This window comes from Trichosurus vulpecula, chromosome 9 (genome assembly GCF_011100635.1).
Source record: "Trichosurus vulpecula isolate mTriVul1 chromosome 9, mTriVul1.pri, whole genome shotgun sequence".
NCBI classification, from domain to species: Eukaryota; Metazoa; Chordata; class Mammalia; order Diprotodontia; family Phalangeridae; genus Trichosurus; species Trichosurus vulpecula.
In genome coordinates, this window is record NC_050581.1 from 8959879 (window position 1) to 8979007 (window position 19129).

General features: G+C 41.9%; 1 protein-coding gene across 1 annotated transcript in view; it reads right to left on the reverse strand.

Moving 5' to 3' along the window:
• Positions 1-16169, reverse strand: part of NR4A3 (nuclear receptor subfamily 4 group A member 3) — a 35528-nt gene extending 19359 nt beyond the window's left edge. Inside the window, 8 exon segments of the mRNA XM_036739133.1 lie at positions 4853-5025; positions 5468-5597; positions 9125-10044; positions 12121-12300; positions 15585-15963; positions 15965-16011; positions 16014-16125; positions 16128-16169. Of these exon segments, the coding sequence (XP_036595028.1) occupies positions 4853-5025; positions 5468-5597; positions 9125-10044; positions 12121-12300; positions 15585-15963; positions 15965-16011; positions 16014-16125; positions 16128-16169 (1983 nt within the window).
• Positions 16170-19129: the final 2960 nt, after the last annotated feature.

Here is a 19129-nt window from a genome sequence, read left to right on the forward strand (position 1 = left end):
AAGAATGAAAATTATTCAAATTTGTTCTTTGGAATGAAATCTATTTTCAAATCCATATCCATTAGAATAAGGTGCTCATTCTTCACTATCCTTCCTCCAATAGCCATTGTGCTCATCTAATAATCTTTGAATAGTTTTTTATATCATATTGATGTGGACATGACAGTTAGAAGATAGTAGGAGTTTGAGTGGAAAAGAAATAATTTAGATGTAGGGAAAGTAAAATTTTTTTGAAAAACTGAAGATATGATCTGTTATTAACATTAATATTGCTTCATTAAAAAAGGCAACCCTACAATACTTTATTTAATAGCAGATCTAAGGCAAGAAAATCAAGTTTCTTGTCTCTCAACCTTGACTAGATCCATGAGAGCAATCACATCTCTAAATATAACAAATATTATTTTTTTTAGAAAATTAAGTTAGATGTATATTTTGCATTCCTTATCTAACCTAGTGTATTTAAATCCATAAAGGGTTCTAAAATAATTAATACATATGTTTCAAAAAATTCCACAATTTTCATTTTTACTTCCAAAAAAGTTTGTTTTTTCTGTTATAGTTCCCAAAATTTTAATTATATTTCTTTAGTTGAGTTGCCTTCTCCAGAGAGAAAAGTTCATGTGATTATGTGAAATCTAAGAAGAGATAGATTCTTCTGAGTAGTTACTATACACACATACACTCTCTCTCTCTCTCTCTCTCTCTCTCTGTCTCCTTAGAGTACTTATTTAGCAGGCAAAGCATCTGTTAAATGTTTTGTTGACTTAATTCTAATATCTTTTTTTTTAACACATAATGGTAATTTTTGCTTGTAGATGACTCATTCTGTATAACTTTTCTTATATGTGGGATCAGTTACTACTAGTTTATTTCGATTGCCAGAAATCATCATAGCCTGATGAAGAATACATGAAATGGCCAACAAATGGGTACATTAAACACATTTTTTAAAAAATTAGTAATTATGTGCTTTCTGAAACATTGCATGAATATGTATTACTGAATTAAAAGTAATAATGAAACAGAAAACAAATGAAAAAATTGTAATGAGAAGCAAATCTAACATGAGATACTTTGACTAAATAAATACAAAATAACCTGAGTGTACTTTTCAAACAAAGGGGTTTAGTTCAATGGTCAGAGTACAAGTCATAGAACCAAGAGCTCTTGAATTCTTATGTTGGTTTTTAAAGCCTATCTCTTTGTGACTTTAAATAAAACTTCTCTGACTCAGCTTCCTACAGGCTTTGGGAAACATGTTCACTTAGCAATCTGAAAGGTTTGCATTTTGATATATGAAGATTAAAATTTTAAAATGTTTTAACCAACATATTTTCTCTTTCTCTTTTTAACTTATTCAATGGCAGAAATTATAGGCTTTAAGGTACAGAACAATTCAGCTACCTGTTCATCTTTCTCTATATCTCTAGCACTTAGTATAGCACCTGGCGCATAATAGGCACTTCAAAAAATGCTTGTTGACTTGACTTATCATGATTCAAAACAAGACAAGAAAAATCATCTAAAATATAACTTGCTATTGCTATGACATTTTAATGGAATCCAATAAAATTGAATTATAATGACTGACATTCTAAAAATCATTAAAAGACAGAAAGGCATGGGTATGTCAGATTATATAATGCATAGAAAATGAGCAATAAAGCGAATTTCAGATTTTAACATAAAAGTAAAGCTTCACAAGTGTATCGCTTAGACTTGGTGGGATGCAGCTTAGGCTGGATGTATGGCAATGGAGCTGTATTCATTGTTCAGAAGAAATAGATGGTGTTACTTTATGTTATGGACATATATGTTCGTAGGGACGTTTTAAGCCTGAGTGAGAAGCACGTTGGAAAACATTAAGAATAAAAGAAGGTACAACGTGAATGCTATTATGATGTGTATGAACCACAGACTGCTTAGTCAGATGGAAGAACAGTGTGATGACTTTCTGTTATAGATCAGGAAACTTATTTGGAGGCAAAATATACCTATATGTGAGGGCTTTAACTATATGGACATCTGCTTGGGGTCTTGTCCTGCTAAAAGCAAAGTAACTGATAAATTCCTGAGGCCTTGATAATTTTCTTTTAAGAACCTAGAGAAAATGATAAGGAGAACTGCTATCCTGGATATGACTTGTAGGTTCCAACTGGTAAAACAGAAATGACAGGGAACCTCAAAAAAATTGACCAAGTCATCTTAGCATTTCTAATAGATACTAGCCATAGTATGACTTGTACTTTGGACTTTATGGAGGACATATGTCAAAGAATTCAGAGAGGAGACAGGCAGGATCCCACGGACTGAGCCTTTTAAAGGGAAGTTGGCTCAAGAGATATGAAGAGACTCGCAAGAAGGAAACTCTGATGTTGCAATTGCAAATGATCCTGATGAGAAAGAAAGAGGGGAGATCTTTGTGAGATGGCTATACAGAATCTCATTGTTGAGCTCAGATTTTAAAGACACAAAATATGGAACCTAATTGAGGATCAATACCACAGACCTATAAGAATACTGCTAGGAAGGTTACTGAAGGCTCAGAATGACCTGAGGGTGGTGAAGTATGCTAAGGAAAATAAAAAGAACTTTCGGTTTAGCTGTATTGGAGGTCAGAAGAGTAAGAAATAAACAATCCCATTGTTTGGGAGTAGATGATACCAGAAGACAGAGAGAAAGCACAATTATTAAACTTATATTGCTCCTGTTTTCCCTATTCAGGGCATCATCCTAGGGATATTTGAAAAGAAAAGGAGGTGGGTTAGCCATGTAGCAAGAATAAAAGATAGAGAACAAATACTCTGAGTTCTTCACTGGTACCCATAGACTGTTAAGATACCTAGAGGAAGACATTTTGTACATTGAGTAGATCTCTCGTAGAGCAGATTTATGGGAAAACATGGACCAAAGTCACACAGGATAAGAATATATTTTCATCTTGCATCATTAAAAGAGAGTGTCCACATTGATGAGAACATATATTTGTTGCAGTAGTTCCTACCTAGGAGAATGTTCTTAGAACTAGAAAGACTCAAACAAAAAATAGCTAAAGGGAGATTGAAAACTAAGATAAGTGAGGAGATGACAAGAAAGAACTTAAATGTCTTCAAGTTACCTCACCTGAGTGAATTATATTCCAGGATACTGAGAGAAGTTATGAATATGATTGCAGAACTCTGAATGGTCTTTGAGGAATCCTATAGAAAGGAAAAGGTGCTGCAGGCCTAGAGAAAGGCAAACCAACTGATTTGTACAAAGGGGAAGAAAATGGATTCTGTAAACTATAGGCCAGTAAACTTGATGTTTGTCCTTGGCAAAGTTCTAGAGTGAGTTGTTAAATGTATGTTTGGTGAGCTCTGAGAAAAAGAAGTATTGATCACTATAGGTCAGTATGGGATCATTTAAGAATAATTCAAGTTGGACTAACATAATTTCCTTTTTTAGATAAGACATTTAATCAATGAAATGCTGTAGACACAGTATACTAGAATATCAGCAAAGCACGGACAAAGCCTGTCATGATATCCTTGCAGATAACATGGCTACATAGGTGAATCTGGGACTGATTTGAGGGACTAGACCCAAAGAGGATAAGTTAATGATCTGATGTTCAAACTACAAAGAGATCTGTAGTGATTTGTTGTAGGACTTAGTCCTTAGCCTTCTAGTCTGTGTTGTTTTGGTGTCTTGGATAAAGACATAAATATTATGTTAATCAAATTTGTCAAGGAAACAAAACTGGACAAGACAGCTTGTAAGTTAGATGATAGAACCAGTATCTAAAACAGTTTTTGATAGACTTGAAGAACAATAGGCCAAACTTAATCAGATGAAATTTAATAGGGATACACAGAAAGTGCTGAACAGGTGCAAAAAATCAATCATACATGTACAGGATAGGGGTGATGTGATTAGATAGCATTTCATGTAGAAAAGATTTAAGGCCTTTAGTTTATTTGGAGTTCAATATGAATGGTATGCTGTGACAACCAAAACAGCTAATGAGATTATAGCTTGAATTATTAGAATTATAGTGTGTGAAACAAGGGACGTGATCATTCCATTTTGTTCTATTTTGTTCTGGTCAACCTATATCTAGAGCACTTTGTTTCTGGTCACCAATTTTAGGAATAACATTTGCAGAAAAGAGCATATCTAGAAAAAGGTGATCAAAGCTGCAAGGGACTTGAAATAATACCATAATTGGATAATACTATAATACCATACTCAGTTAAAGGAACTGAGTGTATTTAGCCTGGAGTAGAGATCTTCCTAAGCGAGAGAGGCACAATTGCTGTCTTCAAATACTTGAAAGATTGGGATGTAGAAGACAGATTAGACTTATACTGTGTGATCTCAGTAGACAGAACAATGAACGGTTGGTGGATGTTAATAGAGAGGAAGATTAGTTTACTCTAAAGAAAAATTCCCAACAATTTGTATATGCAAAAAATGGAATAGGCTACCCTGGTAGGCTGTGAGTTTTCCATCACTGAGCTCTTTAAGTAGAGTCTGGCAATGTGACAGAAGGCATTTAGACTCTTTGGGCTGTTATGAGGGTGGAGGATTCTTAATCATATAGGGGTTGGGCTAGATGACCTCTAAAGTCACTTCCAACTCTCTGATCCTATGAAATCTCCAATTTAAAAATTAATCTGTGCAGACTTCCATTGGCATAACAATCAGGAATCATCTAGCAATATGTGACTGCATATTTTTGGTACTGAAAGGCTTACTTATGATGATACATGTTGCATAGGTAAATTACAAACTGAATGTGTGTAATTATTGAAATATAGAGATACCTTGTTCCTTTACTTGAGGTCAAAGTTTTATAAAAACTTACTCTGGAATAATCCAGGTCTCTGGGAGTTGAATCCGTTAAAGCTCGCACAAGGGCATTCATCACACTGATTGGAGGAGGAGGCGGAGAGGGCTGGGAAGGTTCCTGCTGTAATGGGCTCTTTGGTTTGGAAGGCAGCCGACCTCTCCTTCCTTTCAGACTATCAGTACGGACAACTGATTTCAAAAGAATAAGAAATTTTGACCTTCAAAGACATTCATAAGTCATGAAAATCGAGACATATTTTCAATGATTTAAAAAAAATCATTCATGTGATCTATTTTATAGAAACAACAATGAATTCTAAATAAATGTTCACTCCACAGCTGAGAGCTAGCTAAAATAAGCATTATGAAAGACATCTTCTATCTATAGTTGATAATGAAATATTGATAAAAATCGACTTTATAAAGATTACCGTATTTACTCTCATACATTAATTGATTTTAGGAAACTAGAATGACAAAACATTAAAAGATGTAAAAATATATGTTAGTAACAAAACATTTGGGAGCAAAAATGAATCCAGAAATTTCACTACTACAACATTAAAATGGAAATTTTTTATACTTCTAGAGTAAGTGGCTGTTATTAATAAAAGGAGCATAACTTTCTTACCTTCTTTAACCATGCCGACATTGAGACACTTCTGAAATCTACAGTATTGACATCGGTTTCGACGTCTTTTGTCTACTGGACAATTTTTATTTGCCAGGCAAACGTATTTTGCATTTTTCTGCACTGTTCTCTGACAAAATACAATATAGAGATAGTTAACTAATAGTTTCTTGAAAGAGCTAGGACCCGACAAGATGTATTTTAATTACAATGTGAAAAGTGACAGTGCAATTCGTATAATTAGATAAATTTAATTTCCTAACATGCTAGCCTGCAGGAAAAACAATTTTATTAGTGTTAGCTGCTGACAATGAAAATCATCTGGGATTGTTGTGAAGCAAGTCTCAGGAGACAGTCAACTTTGAATGATAAAATAATATCTGAAATTACCAGGTCAATACATCATACCTTTATGGATTAGATTATCTCCACTTGTAAAATCCCCTAAGGAACAATTTTCTTCTTGCTTCACTCCCCCTGATTATTGTTGACCTTATTAGAATTCCTTATTAAAATTCTTTGGAATGCACTTGATTTGCTATGCTTATTGTGAATACATCATTGTAACTGGTGTGTTAGCCTTGGAGGTAGAGTAATGGAAAGGGGGCCAAATTAGTTTAAAATATATAGAAAATTTAAGCGTGTTACCATAAAAATTTTAATTAGCTTACATTACCCTCTTTGATGTTAGAAAACTTTCAATAAGATTTCAGATTTTAAGATACAAATACATATTAGTTAAAAATCATTCACTAAAGTCCTTGTTTAATGTTTCATCTTGGCATGGAGGTGATGGCTATGCCACTGCATTACTATCCTCGGTAGGTCTCATCAAGCTAGAAAGTCTTCAAATATTGCCTACAAATGGATTGTATATCTGCTATCTTTATACTAGTTTAGCTAAGTTTGGAAAGGCTGGCCACAGCAAACTCAGAAACATTGTCAGCCAGGGCAGGGATGGGCTTGTGATGAATTTCATTGGTATAAATGCCCACAATAATGACATGATTTTTTGAAGTATTTGAAGAAGAAACATTAGTGGAGATAAAATGATTTGGTGACAAATAAATTTAACTACTGTTTTTAAAAAAACATCTCATAGACAGAGCAGGAAGGGAATATTATAATTCAATTTTTTTGTCTGTTGATAGTGGAAACAAAAACTTTTCTTACAATCAAGTATTTATGGAAAAATTCCATCAATGTCATCTCAAACAAGCATTTTTTTGGGTCATGTTACGTTTAGCAGGCTTAGACAAAGAACTACATTATTTTCATCCAGAATCATAGTTTTTCTTTTTCTTTTTGTTTTGGATTTGTGATTTCATCAGTGTGAAGAATTTCCTGATATGCAGATTCCCTCTATTGAGGCAATTCCACTATCCATCTTAGAGAGTTGCCTATGGGCACTGAGATACTGTGACTTGCCCATAGTCACACAGCTAGTATGTGTCAGAGAGAGGACTTGAACCCAGGTCTCCCTGACTTCAAGGTCCAGTCTTTTTTCTCCCTATACTTCTTTCTGAATATTTTAGCAAAGGTAACTTTAAAAATGAAATCCTCTCATTCTCCAACATTAAAAATAATATTAGCCTTACAAGAAAGTTGTATAAACGAATTATTTATTATACAAGCACTCTCTTTAACGTTGCTCCACCCATCATCACATTACAATAACATCCTTAATACATTGTAATAAAGCTACTACAATACCCACAGATGTACCATTGTTCAGCTAATGACTTATTGATAATATTTATTCTAACATTATTTTTATGGAACCAATTGCCTGCTGTAATATTGTTTCATTTCTATAATGTCCTTCCCTCCCCCAACCAACTAAGGAATTAGACAGAATATGTCTACATTTAGAATAAAAATTTACAAATGATTACAAACTAGGATTACCCAGCACAAAACAAAGTGGAGAATGAAAAGTGCTTTGATGCATTAGAGCAGTGTAGAAAACAAATCCAGATAATCTAGGATAGATTCTCTATATGCTTTTTGATGACAAGTTCTACCAGGGTCTTCAAAATGAGTGTCAATTTTCACCATGTAACCTATTTTTTTGTTTCTGAGACTTCAGACTTCACTTAACAACAATATTCAAATAAAACTGAGTTCTAACAAGGTAAATGTTAAACACATATGTCAAAAATAATGTAAATTTCACCTACATAAGTGAATATTCTCAAAAGTTTAAAATTCAATATTAACACCTCTGACATACATATGTGTGTATATATGTATATGTACATATAGTATACATATATACATGTACATATACATATACATATATCCATACATAATGTAAATCTATTCCAAACTAACAGAAAAGCTACTAAATGGTGAAGATGTAGCCCTTCCTAAAACTCTATTTGCTCCAGTGACATATGCCAATTGAATTCCAGTAGCGTTTTGTTTCAAGTACCATATACATTGTTTCCAATAACCTAAAACATTTCCTGCATTTGTGTGTGGCTGCAGAGTTTAAGAAGCACGAGAGATCGGTACGGTTCAATAATTGAATTCCCATCATTAACTGCACTTCATGTCACATTTTAAAAGAATTCAATTTAATGGTGGAAGACCACTGGGTAAAATATGCTTCCATTTCTTTAATTAACAGGTTATTTTTGTTTGGCTTGTTTATTGTTTCCCCTGTTATGTATAGGTCCCCGCCCCCCCCCCCCCAAAGTAAAATAGCTAGAACAAACAGAGGGCCAGAGGGCTCTTGGTAGGACACAGTGGAAATTTCTATCTTGGAATGTATTGCTATTTAGGTATCTCAGTCAACTTTCAATTATTCAGGGTTGACTTTATTTGTGGACTATCCATGACCTTCTTCATTTTCATTATTTTTCTCCTATTGCTCATCATCTAGCCTTTTATTTGTTCTTTAGCAGTTGTAACCAGGAAAAGGCATAAGATGGGAAAATCCAAGTTAAAGGCATACAATAGCTTGAAAAGTAGCTCTGGCAAATCCTTGATAATATAAGAGTTTTAAAGCAAATGGCTCAAATGAAATGTCTGTATTAATTGTAGATTTCATTTATCCGTGTAGTCTCTGTCATCTGCTGACAGTAATAAGTCATGTTTAGTTCTATGCCCTACTTACTCAAATCACTTGCTGTCCACCACTCTAAATTCTAGTTTTCATTCACCTAACCTTATCTCCTAGTTCTCCTCATTCCTCCCCCACCTTCCAAAAACGACAAGCAGCAACACTGAGTTCGGATTAGAACTCTGGTGAAGATATAAAGGAGAGAGATACAGAATCAGGTATGCACGGGGTGTCTGTGTGTTTTGTTGGAGGGAAGGCAGAATAATTAAGTGTTCTACAAAGTCTATGAATGAATAAATAGCTGAGTGCAAGCAAGACTGAGAGGTTGGATGAGTCAGTTTCTCCTAAAGTCTAAACTAACTCCTAGATTGTAAGGTAGGCATCTTTACAAATGCATTCAGGCAGCTGCCCCTTTCCATTCCTAATTTACGCCTGGGGAGTTACCTTAAGTACAAGGACCACGAAAGTCATGAATAACATAAGTTCATGCACTTGGATGACAGTGGCTAAATTTCTGGACGTAGGATAGAAGCAGCCTAACAATAGGGAGACTGGGGGAGAGAAGAAGAAAAGGGAACGAAGGTGCTCACCTTGAAGAAACCCTTGCAGCCTTCGCAGGTGCGCACACCATAATGTTGGCATGCTGCGTTGTCCCCACACACAGCACAAGTGCCCTCACCGGAGGAGGAGCTCCTACTGGGAGGTGACGGGAGGCTGGTACTCTCTCCTAGCAAGCTGGACCCGGCTGAGGCGGCGGCAGCAGGAGGTGTCAGGCTCAGCTGGGGGAAAGGCAAGGGGGCGGCCCTCTTGACTATCGGCAGCCCAAAAGGGTGGCCTTCCATGGGGGCAGGCTGGCTACCAGCAGTAACGCGGTCCGTGGCTCCTAGCTGGAGGGGATCATAGCGGAGGTGATGGCTTCCCACCGGGATGGGGGTAGGAGGGTGAGGTGGCGAGTGCTTGAAGTGAATCAGAGGGAAGCGGGTGGCAGCTGGAACGGTTTTCACTGGGGCATCCATCAGGTGACTTGTCGCGAGGCAAGTCTGGGTGGCCTGCAGCTGGTGTGTCTCGTCCCACATGGACGTCTGCTGCGTGGGGAAGTTGGGCGTGGTTGGGGTGGAAGGGGGAGACTGCTTGAAGTACATGGAGGTACTGGGCATCACTTCCTCTTCTGAGGAGGAGGAAGGCTGCGGAATGGATGAATGGTGGTGATAACTGTGTCCCCGGGAATCTTCCATCTTGACTTGGGGCCGGTGACCCGATGGCTGCATTTGGTACAGGCAAGAGGGCTTGCATTCGTAACTCCCGGGATAACCTTCCATGAAGGTGCTGAAGCTGGGCAGGGAGGTGGTAGCTGTGGCTGTGATTTCAGGACTGCTTAAGTCCATGTTCAGTTTGGTGTAGTCTGGGTTCATGATCTCCGAGGTGTACTCCGAGCCATAAGCATACGTCTGCGCAGCATAACTAGAACCAGGAGGCGAAGGACTATATTGAGCTTGCACGCAGGGCATATCTGCAAAGAAGAAACAAAAAGCCCTCAGAAACAGATATGAATTCTCCCTAAACTAATTCATTAGCAAGGTTGATTGCTGCCCCTCCCCCTTCAATTTGTGAAGAGGTCTCCTACCCTCCTCCTCCCTTCCAGAAGCGGTCGAAGCCAAAGCTTGCCGCCTTTCGCAGACACCAAAACCCAATCTTTCTCACTCCTCAGAAATTCCTGACTGGCTGTGCTGTGTCAAAGGGCATATTAGGCAGGCGTTGTCCTCTGAAGCCAAGCCTCAGGCTTGAGCACAGTTAATGCCTGAGCCTTCCGCCAGACCCAGGGAGCCTGGTGTCACTGGTTAAAACCCAGAAGCGTTTGCTAGAAAACTCCACTGAGAATTAACTGCAATGGCCTCTTTGTCAACCAAGACCTAGAGTGGAAAACTAACTGACTAGCAAATTAGTACCTTGTTTGTTTATTTTGGGAAAGGAGAGACCACTTCATTCACCCAGGCACAGACCATTTGCCCATAAGAAACCGAGTTCATAAAGAAGCAGCCCGACATCAGACCTAGTACTCATGGGGAACAGTGACATATTTATGAGTTGGGACAGAGGAGGTCAATCCCCCTTAGAGTCACTTTTCTTCCGGATACTCCCCTTTCTAATAGCTCTACTCAGTTGGAAGCAGCAATCCTCTGCACCCCGCCCCAGGCCCTTCCCCGCCCCTCCTCCCCAAACCACCACCAACTTCAGTCCTCTAGGCAAGGAGATGGAACGTAGGCCCAGAAAATAGACTTTGGACACTTTGCTTTATCTGCAAAGAAAAAAATTCCACAACTGCGACAAAATGCCCATCCCAAGGATATTCTGCGCCTTAGATCATACATACATATATACACACATATTTGTGACTGAAACAAACAGCATTTTCAAACTCCTACCCCTTCCCCCATCTACATCAAGTATTATGGGGTGGAGGCAGTAAATGAGTGGACAGGTAGGGAAGAGAAGCTAAGCAGTCACAGAATTAGGATCTGCTTCCCTATCAGTTTCAACCAAGACTGCTGAAGCAGTTATTGGCACAAGGTATTCTTAGTGTACTTAACCCTCTAGCTAGACAGCAATTTGAGACGTCCATCTGATGTAACTTTGAGTCACAATATTTTATAGGCTTAGTTAACTAAAAGTCTAAATAGCCCATCTCTTTGCTTTATGATTATATGAATGCAGCAGCTTGTAGTAACTTGTTTTCCTTGAAAAAGGAAGGGCAGGTGATATGGTCAGATCCACATAAAAAGAATGAAGGACTTTAAAATTAGTTATTTGCTTTTCCTTTGACAACCTTATCTTACCCATATTTCCAAATCTCACTGATTTATTATCCTAGGAGAAGACATCTGTACTTCTAAAACGTAGAGAAGAGAGGACTGTTTGGCGTCAATTGGGATCAAAACACTGTTGTCTTTGCTGCTAGGATTGTTAAAATGAGATGAAAGACTAATAATCACTGTTTAATTGTTTTAAAGGAAAGAAAATAATTATAATGCAAGGGAAGAATAGAACCCTCTTTTTAAAAAATCCCCAGAGCACCCATCTTCTTGAAAACTTCTTTACTGTCACTTACATGACTTTTAATAACAACAAAGTGGTTTTCAATAGCCATAAATGGTAATCCTGTGGTTTATAGAAATAGATTTTTATTATTATATTAAATGATGATGCCATACCCCTTAAATGCAAAAAAGAGATGCCCCCCTCCCCAATTCTATGACTAAAACGAATATATTGAACCGTAAGGAGGATAATAATTTGTAGGTTTGTCTGTGATTTTCTTGGAAAAAATGATTCAGAAAAATGTATAGCTTAGCCCTAAAGCGCAAGTCCCATTACTAGGATATTCAAAGCTTCACTAGGAAAAAAGAAGTTTATATACTAACTGCCAGTGACATGATCAGGCCATGAGATCCTGGTTAAGGTAAACCTTCTCATAGACATCGGGCCTGGAAACCAAGAGGAAGAGTGACTTAGCCAGCCCATTCTGCAATATCTCCCTTCCCCGTCCACCAGGGGAGGAAGAGTTTAGGGCCTCGGGCGGCGGGGTTACCTGGAGGGAATCTTGTGCGCTGAATGATGGGGCTGGTGGTCTCTCCGGAGGAGGCTACAGACAGAGGCTGAGGAGGGGGCGTTGGGCCCAGCGGGGTGGCGGCTGTGAAGCTGCTGTGGTCGTCAGTGGTTCCAGTCTGAGAGCTGGCGCTGGGCTGGCGGCGCTCTTCCGAACTGGGTTCTGTCAGCGTTAGGCACCGCAGGGGAGAGAGTAAAGTTCACAATGAGACCAGCTGGGTGTTCAGCCGGACAATGAAACCAGTCAGACGCTAAGGAATCGACATTAAGAGTGACATCTTCCGACTTCGACGCTGCAGTGGTGTTGGGCTAGGTTTTTGTCTGGTTGGTTGGTTATTTGTCAAGGGAAAAGAAGGAGGAGGGGGGATAGGTACAGGAAATAATGAAAATGCCATGTAACTGTCGATAATTATCATAAGAACAGTAATAAGAGAGAAAGATCCTCATTTTCCAGCACTAAAGAGCAAGCTAGTACCTTTCTGGAGAGAAGGCGACACACGGAAAAAAGTAGTAATAGAAACTAAACTTACTGTTTCCATCCTATATCCTATGTCTATGACATCAGGGCACTATCCCAAATCATTTCCTCAACTATAAAAATTTCTCAATATTATTCGAAATTTCAGCACTTCAGCATACACACATACATTTGAAAGAAATGAAAATATATTCGGGGTTCTAACAGAACTGGTGGATCAATGAACGTAAATATGCAGAATGAAGGCTTTTTCTCTCTCCTGCCAAGGAATACAAGAATAACAAGGTGGAGAGGAGGTGCACATCGTTCGTAACGAATGCAAGACTACTCCAGGGAATTGACAAAATCTTTGCTTTTTAGTCTAAATGCTAATAGATCTTCAGTTCTATTACCAGACTTTAGCTTTCCAGGGGTAAGGCAAACAAAAATAAGACAGTGTTAATCAGACACTTGCTGACAACGAGACATCCTGTGAATCTGTTCTTGAAGTCTATTTGTATGCTACCTCACACACCAATCCCTCAACTCCTCTTTCCTCTACAATTCCACTGGTCTACAGCCCCGCTTATATCCTGAGTGGACACTTTCCCCAGCCCACTTAGCTTTAACTTGGTGCTTCTCGGAGGTAACCTACACAAAAAGCAGCAGTGAAACTTTCCAGCGCCAGCCTGGGTTCTTGGCTTGGCAAGCCACAACCTTCGGCTTGCAGCGCCCCCTTTCACTGGACGAATTTAGGATTTCGCTTTTGAACTTAGAGCAAAAATGTCTGTAGTTACATAATCTGGAGGGAGGCTCAGAAAACTTTCATTTCCTATTTAGAAGTGCGGGCACTGGATTGTGTCTGGGAAGAAATACTGTGGCAGTGGGTTTAAACTTCATAGTGCTGTGAAGCTGCGATAGCAACTGGGAAAGTGGGGATTCCCCAGCCATAGCCCGCCTGTCCAGTCCCCTCCGGTCCCTTAGCATCTGGTAGACCGGAAACCTTCAGTTCTGTTCCACGTGTAAGTGATACCTCATCTTGTTTTGCATTAGATGCCTCACATTTTCCTTATTATTATTATTTTTGCTTATCTTTAGTATGAACTCTCAAAATATCCCGTCTCCCCGCTCCCCAACTGGTGAAGCCTGATGGACGAGTCTCCGAATGGTTTCTAACCCAGGAGACACTTTTTCAGCGTCGCTTGTTCCGTTCCGTTACCACTGAATTTCACCAGGATCTCAGTTGGGGAGGTGAGCGGTTCATCTCTGTGCTCCGAGGTTTTGTTCCTTCCTTGTTCCCGGGGTTAGCCCCCTAGTGAACGAGGCTGCTTTTCTCTCTAAGCTGAGCGCCCTAGGGCTCCTCTCCGCCCCCAAAGCCGCTGGTTACCTAGAAACACTCTCTGCGCCTTTAAACACGTAAGACTTCTCCTGATTGCAGCAGCCAGAGCCAGGAACACAGAGCCTGGGGGCTGTAAATTAGGGAGGGATAACTACTCCTGTCAAAGCGGCTTTCTTCCCCATATTCAGGCTCCAATGACACCCCCGGGTTTCCCTCCCCTTTGCAACTTTTGGAAGAAACCATGAAACAGTATTGTGGCTAGGGTCCTCAGTGGAGTTTCCAAACCTCGTCCATTAGTGGACAGTAGGGAAGAAAATTTCTGGAAACATACTTCTGGGGTTGAGAGTAGGGACAGGGGTGAGGGTGGGGTGAAAATGTAGCAAAGTTGGAGGTTAGGGGTGATTTCTTCTGAAAATCTCATTAAACCGTAATTACCTTAGCACACTACTGCTAACAAATACATTTAAGCTCAGTTTCCGAGTCAGGCAGATTTTATTTCTTCCAGCTTTTTGCTTTCTATGAAAAGTTTCACATTAGCCGAGATAAATGAGCATTCCTTGGCCCCAATGTGATGTCTATTTCCTGATATATTTCAGTATGGGCTGTATGTGTGTAAAAATATTTCAGATAATCAAGGCATTTAGAACCTCTTGATTGACTTGGAGCACTTATAAATGGCATTCTTTGGAAATATTACTGGAAAACTGGAAGAAAAATATACACCTACAATCTGCATACCAAACAATACCTTTCCCAACACGTTTGTAAGGCATCTTTTAGGAGGTACTTTCAACGTTCCTATAACTTCTCTCTACCGAGAACTTTCATTTCAGTCATTTAAAAAAAATGACTTTGTTCTACTCCTCTAGAGCCACGAGCTATTTCAATTAACAATAAAAAAATGAAAAAAAAAAGTAATTTCTACATCAAACCAAGACTCAGAGAAGAGGAAAACCACACACACGTGCTGGGTCACTAAAGTTGGTAATTACAATTTATTACCTCCAAAAGGAAAAGAGTAAATGTGAGAAGAGCAGATGCAGGGCAGACGTGCCTAGAGAAGCCCCCGACTCATTTCATTACAATATGCCACATTCCAACAATTACCACTGTGCTCCTCAGAGCTGCTTCTGTAGCTCCTGCAGTCTCTGCCCCCCGGTTATTTTCCTCTTTCAGCCCAAATCCAATCAACCTGCCCTGTAGTTTCCATTAGGTACTACTAACTTGTACCAACAAAATCACCTATTTTCAAGCCTACTTAAAGAAGGAAAATTACTGCCATTCATCACCGGAGCTGCAACTCCCGGCCGCCGCCGCCGCCGCCGAGAGCATCATTTCCATGACAACAACCAGAGCCTGAAATACCCTGAATAATATCGCTGGAGCAGCTATTGCACAAATCCTGGTCCTCCTCTTTGTTAAAGAAAAAGCCTCTCCAGGAGGGGGAGGAAATCACACGAAATAACCCAGCGGGACTCCTACGGGGTAAAAGTTTCGGATTAGAGTCCTCGGGACTCCTTACAAAACGACTCACTTGTAGGGAGCGAAGAGGAGAAAACCACAAAAAGTTGTCAAAATCAGTAGCTACCAGAGAGCCCTCCGAGCAACTTTTAGCAACTCCCCTAAATAGCTCTGCGAATCTCATACGTACTTGACTGCTGTGGCGGTTCCGTCTTTATATCGAGTTTATAGAGGACTGCCCCGAAATCTTCATGGGGGAGTAGTAGCCGAGGTCCCGGAAGGGCTGACTTGTACAAACTGAGGAACTCCCGGAGGCTGCGGGCTCGCAGGAGATGCTGCGATCCCAACTCATGGGAAAGCAAGGAAGAGGAGCTCAGCGGGCGCCCTGGCTCCTGCCGCTCCTGAGCCAGGGGATAAGGAATAAACCCAAGAAAAAATGCAGCCGCGCCGCTGCTGCCGCTGCCGTAGCCTCTGTTATTCCCGCTGCCGTTGCCGCTGCTCCTGTCAGGGTGACAATGTGAGCCGGAGGCGGGGTTCGCCGGCGCGGCTGTGCACCGCAAAGCTCTGTCTATCGGAGAGGTGTGTGAGCGTGTTGGAGAGTGTGGAGTGTGTATGCAGTGTGTGCTTCTGGGTGTGTGTATATCTGGGGATGAGTGTGTGTATGTGTCAGCGTGTGCGGGATTGTGTAAGGAGAAAGAGAGGTGCTGCAAGCTGGGGGGAGGCAGGAGACTCTGCTCTCCCGGCTGTGCGCTCGCTTGCTCTCTCCGAACGTCATTTATGCCACAGGAGCCCTAGCGGCCTCTCCATAGAGCTCCTGGAATGCGAGACGTCAATGGTGACGCCATGGGACGCTCACGTCACCCTCCTCCTCCCCTCCCCTCACCCCGGCCGGTTCCGCGTGTGTGAGTAAGGGAGTGTGTGTGTGTGTGTGTGTGTGTGTGTGTGTGTGTGTGTGTGAGAGAGAGCGCGCGCGCTCACGCGCGTGTTCCAGTCACTCGCTCTGTTTTACAATGGAAGCTGAGCACAGCTGCCTGTCACCCTGAGAGACCCTAGTCATTGGCTGCCAACCTCTGCAGAACACGTTTGATTCTTGGACTGAAGACCCGCTCATCTGTGCTTCTAGCCAGAGACTGTCAGCGCAGGTTGCTTGGGCTGGGGCAGAATAGGAGAAGACGTGTTGGCACGACTCCAAGACTGCCTAGTGTCCAGGAAGCCTGGGTGAAAAGGAGGACAGTGCTTCAGAAAGTGAAGGGGATTTGTCATCCAGTGTCACTGAACGATCTTCCTATCAGTGGATGTACAGGGGTCGGTCACTATAGCCAAATGACCCTTTTGCAGTGAAACTTCGTCTTTCTCATTTAATGACTTGCTAAAGTTGCTTACTTTTATCCAGTCCTCTGCAAAAAAGGGTTCATTAGCAATCCTCCCTCCCGACTCTGGTGCGTATTTTGCACAGTGTATGAGGGTTACTTTCAGGGTGAGGTTTTATTTCATGACATTTACGTTATTGTTTGTCTAACCGGGAGCATAAAAATCATTGAAAACACAACACAGCACACGTATGATTTAGCTGAACACAATACACCCGCACCACGGCAAAAATTGAACACATAGCTAGCTAACACTTTTACTTTTTGCATATTGGAAACAGGTGACTTCTGCGTGTCCCCAAATTAAAAATTGTGATAATAAGATTTATAGCAATCAGTTACTCGTTTGAGAATTTGGTATGGATATATCGTCCCACTGTGTTATGGAATTACGTGCAAATAGCCATTGACTGTGAATATGAGACTCTTCCCTCCATCCCCACCCCCTGGAAATTGTCTTGAGTGAGAATTTCTCGCTGAGAAAAATACTCAAAGTGTCCCGAGACTGGACGCCGGCTGCTGTGTTCAAACAACCTTTTGGATCGAATACTGTGGACGGTGGTTGTCTAGGTAAGTCCGCACAACCAGTAACCATCCCTGTGGTTCTCTGCTTGAATGAGACCTGATATTCCATCTCTTTAATATGTCACAATCTTAGCCTGAGACACAGGGAAACTGGCAGCATATTCCATTTCAGGACTCCTTCGGAGAAGGTTCGGGAGGGGACGGGAATCTAGAAATACATACATACATATATGTATATATACACACATATGAATATAAGCGTATATGCATGTATGTGTATGTGTATATATTCCACCCTCCTCGCCCCCTTCTCTCTTTTCTCAAACGGGGAGGGCAGCAGGGAGCCGAGTGTGGGAGAAAGCTCGGAAGGTAGCCCAGTACTGTGGAACACCGCCCTCTTTCTCGCTGCTACCAATCCAGGGACTGGTGGAGGGCGCTGCTACATTGTATCTATTCAAAGGGAGCCGGACAGAGAGCAGCTAGGCGCTGACGCACGGGAGGCGCGTGATTGACGCAGGCGAGGTTTCTAAATTTAGCAGTTGGCCGGGGCCCTGCCGCCGCCGCGCGCCGGAGATAGCGGAGTAGGTTCCCCTCCGTCACCCCCCCTCCCCCCCAGCTCCCTCCTCACTTGCTCCATTCAGGCGCGGGCCGGGCTGTGATCCGGCCGAACCAAATATAGCATTGGGCAGTTATTTTTAGACCCGTGGGCCCCGGCGCGCGCTCCCTGCCCTTCCCCCTTCCTCCCAGGCCCGGGCACTCCTTGGTGAGAGCCCGCAGGGAGGGGGCGCCCTGACCCCGGCCCTGAGGACCTCAGGAGCCGGCCGGGGGGTGATGAGAGGCGCGCGCGCCAGGCGACACTCGCCATTTTTGTCAGCCTGGTCCGGTGACCCGGGCCGTTGGGGACCCTGCTCCCCCTCGCCTCGCCTCCATATGTCCACACAAACACAGACACACACAGAGACACAGACACACACGCACACACAAGTCGGCGCGGAGGTCGGGGTGAGTGAGTGGGTCGCTCTGAGTGTGGACCCCCGGGAGGGGGAGGGGAAGGGGACGGGGCGGAGGCGCAGGCGGGGCTCGGGGTTGGCCCGAGGTGCCCAGCGGCCGCGCGTGGGGGCGGAGCCGCAGCGGCAGCAGCAGCAGCAACCCCGGCTGCCGCCGCCACTTCCTGATCGTCTGGGGATACCCCTGGCCGGACGTCACGGAGGAGCAGAGGAGGTGGCGGCCCCGGGGCTCATCCTGCCCTGACATCACGGGTGCAGCGGCGGCGGCGGCGGCGGCAGCTGCTGCTCCTCTTCTGTAGCTTCCCCCCTTTCCCTTCCCCCTTGTTGAGTAACTGCTTTGTTAACTGAAAATACCATGACGGGCCAGGGCGATCACTAACTAGCTCCAGACCTCAAAGAAAGTCAAGGAGGCTGTCAGGCAAGATCGGGGAGACTCCCCCACGCAGGCTCTGATGGTATCTGGTGGGTGGATGTGTGGAGAAGCATCTGACAATTTCCACGTATTTCTTCTTACCTAACTGCACTCTAAAGAGGTTTAAAAATACTTTTATTTCCATGGTGTAACTTTATAATGTGTATTCTACTACCCTCCTCTCCTTTCAAAGGACCAAAATGCATTTCTGAAAAATATGCAAAATTGTGATGAGCGTGAAGAAATCCTAAAATAATGTGGAAGAGTCTTGGGGACAAGGGCCTTTAATTGATTTATTAAATGGCAAAAGTTTTCAGCAGTTAACTATACAAATTAGTATAGAGAAAAAGTAAAATTTTATAAGTGGAAGGGGCCTTAGAGAGCATGTAATCAGATTTATTTTAATTAAATTTAAAATTAA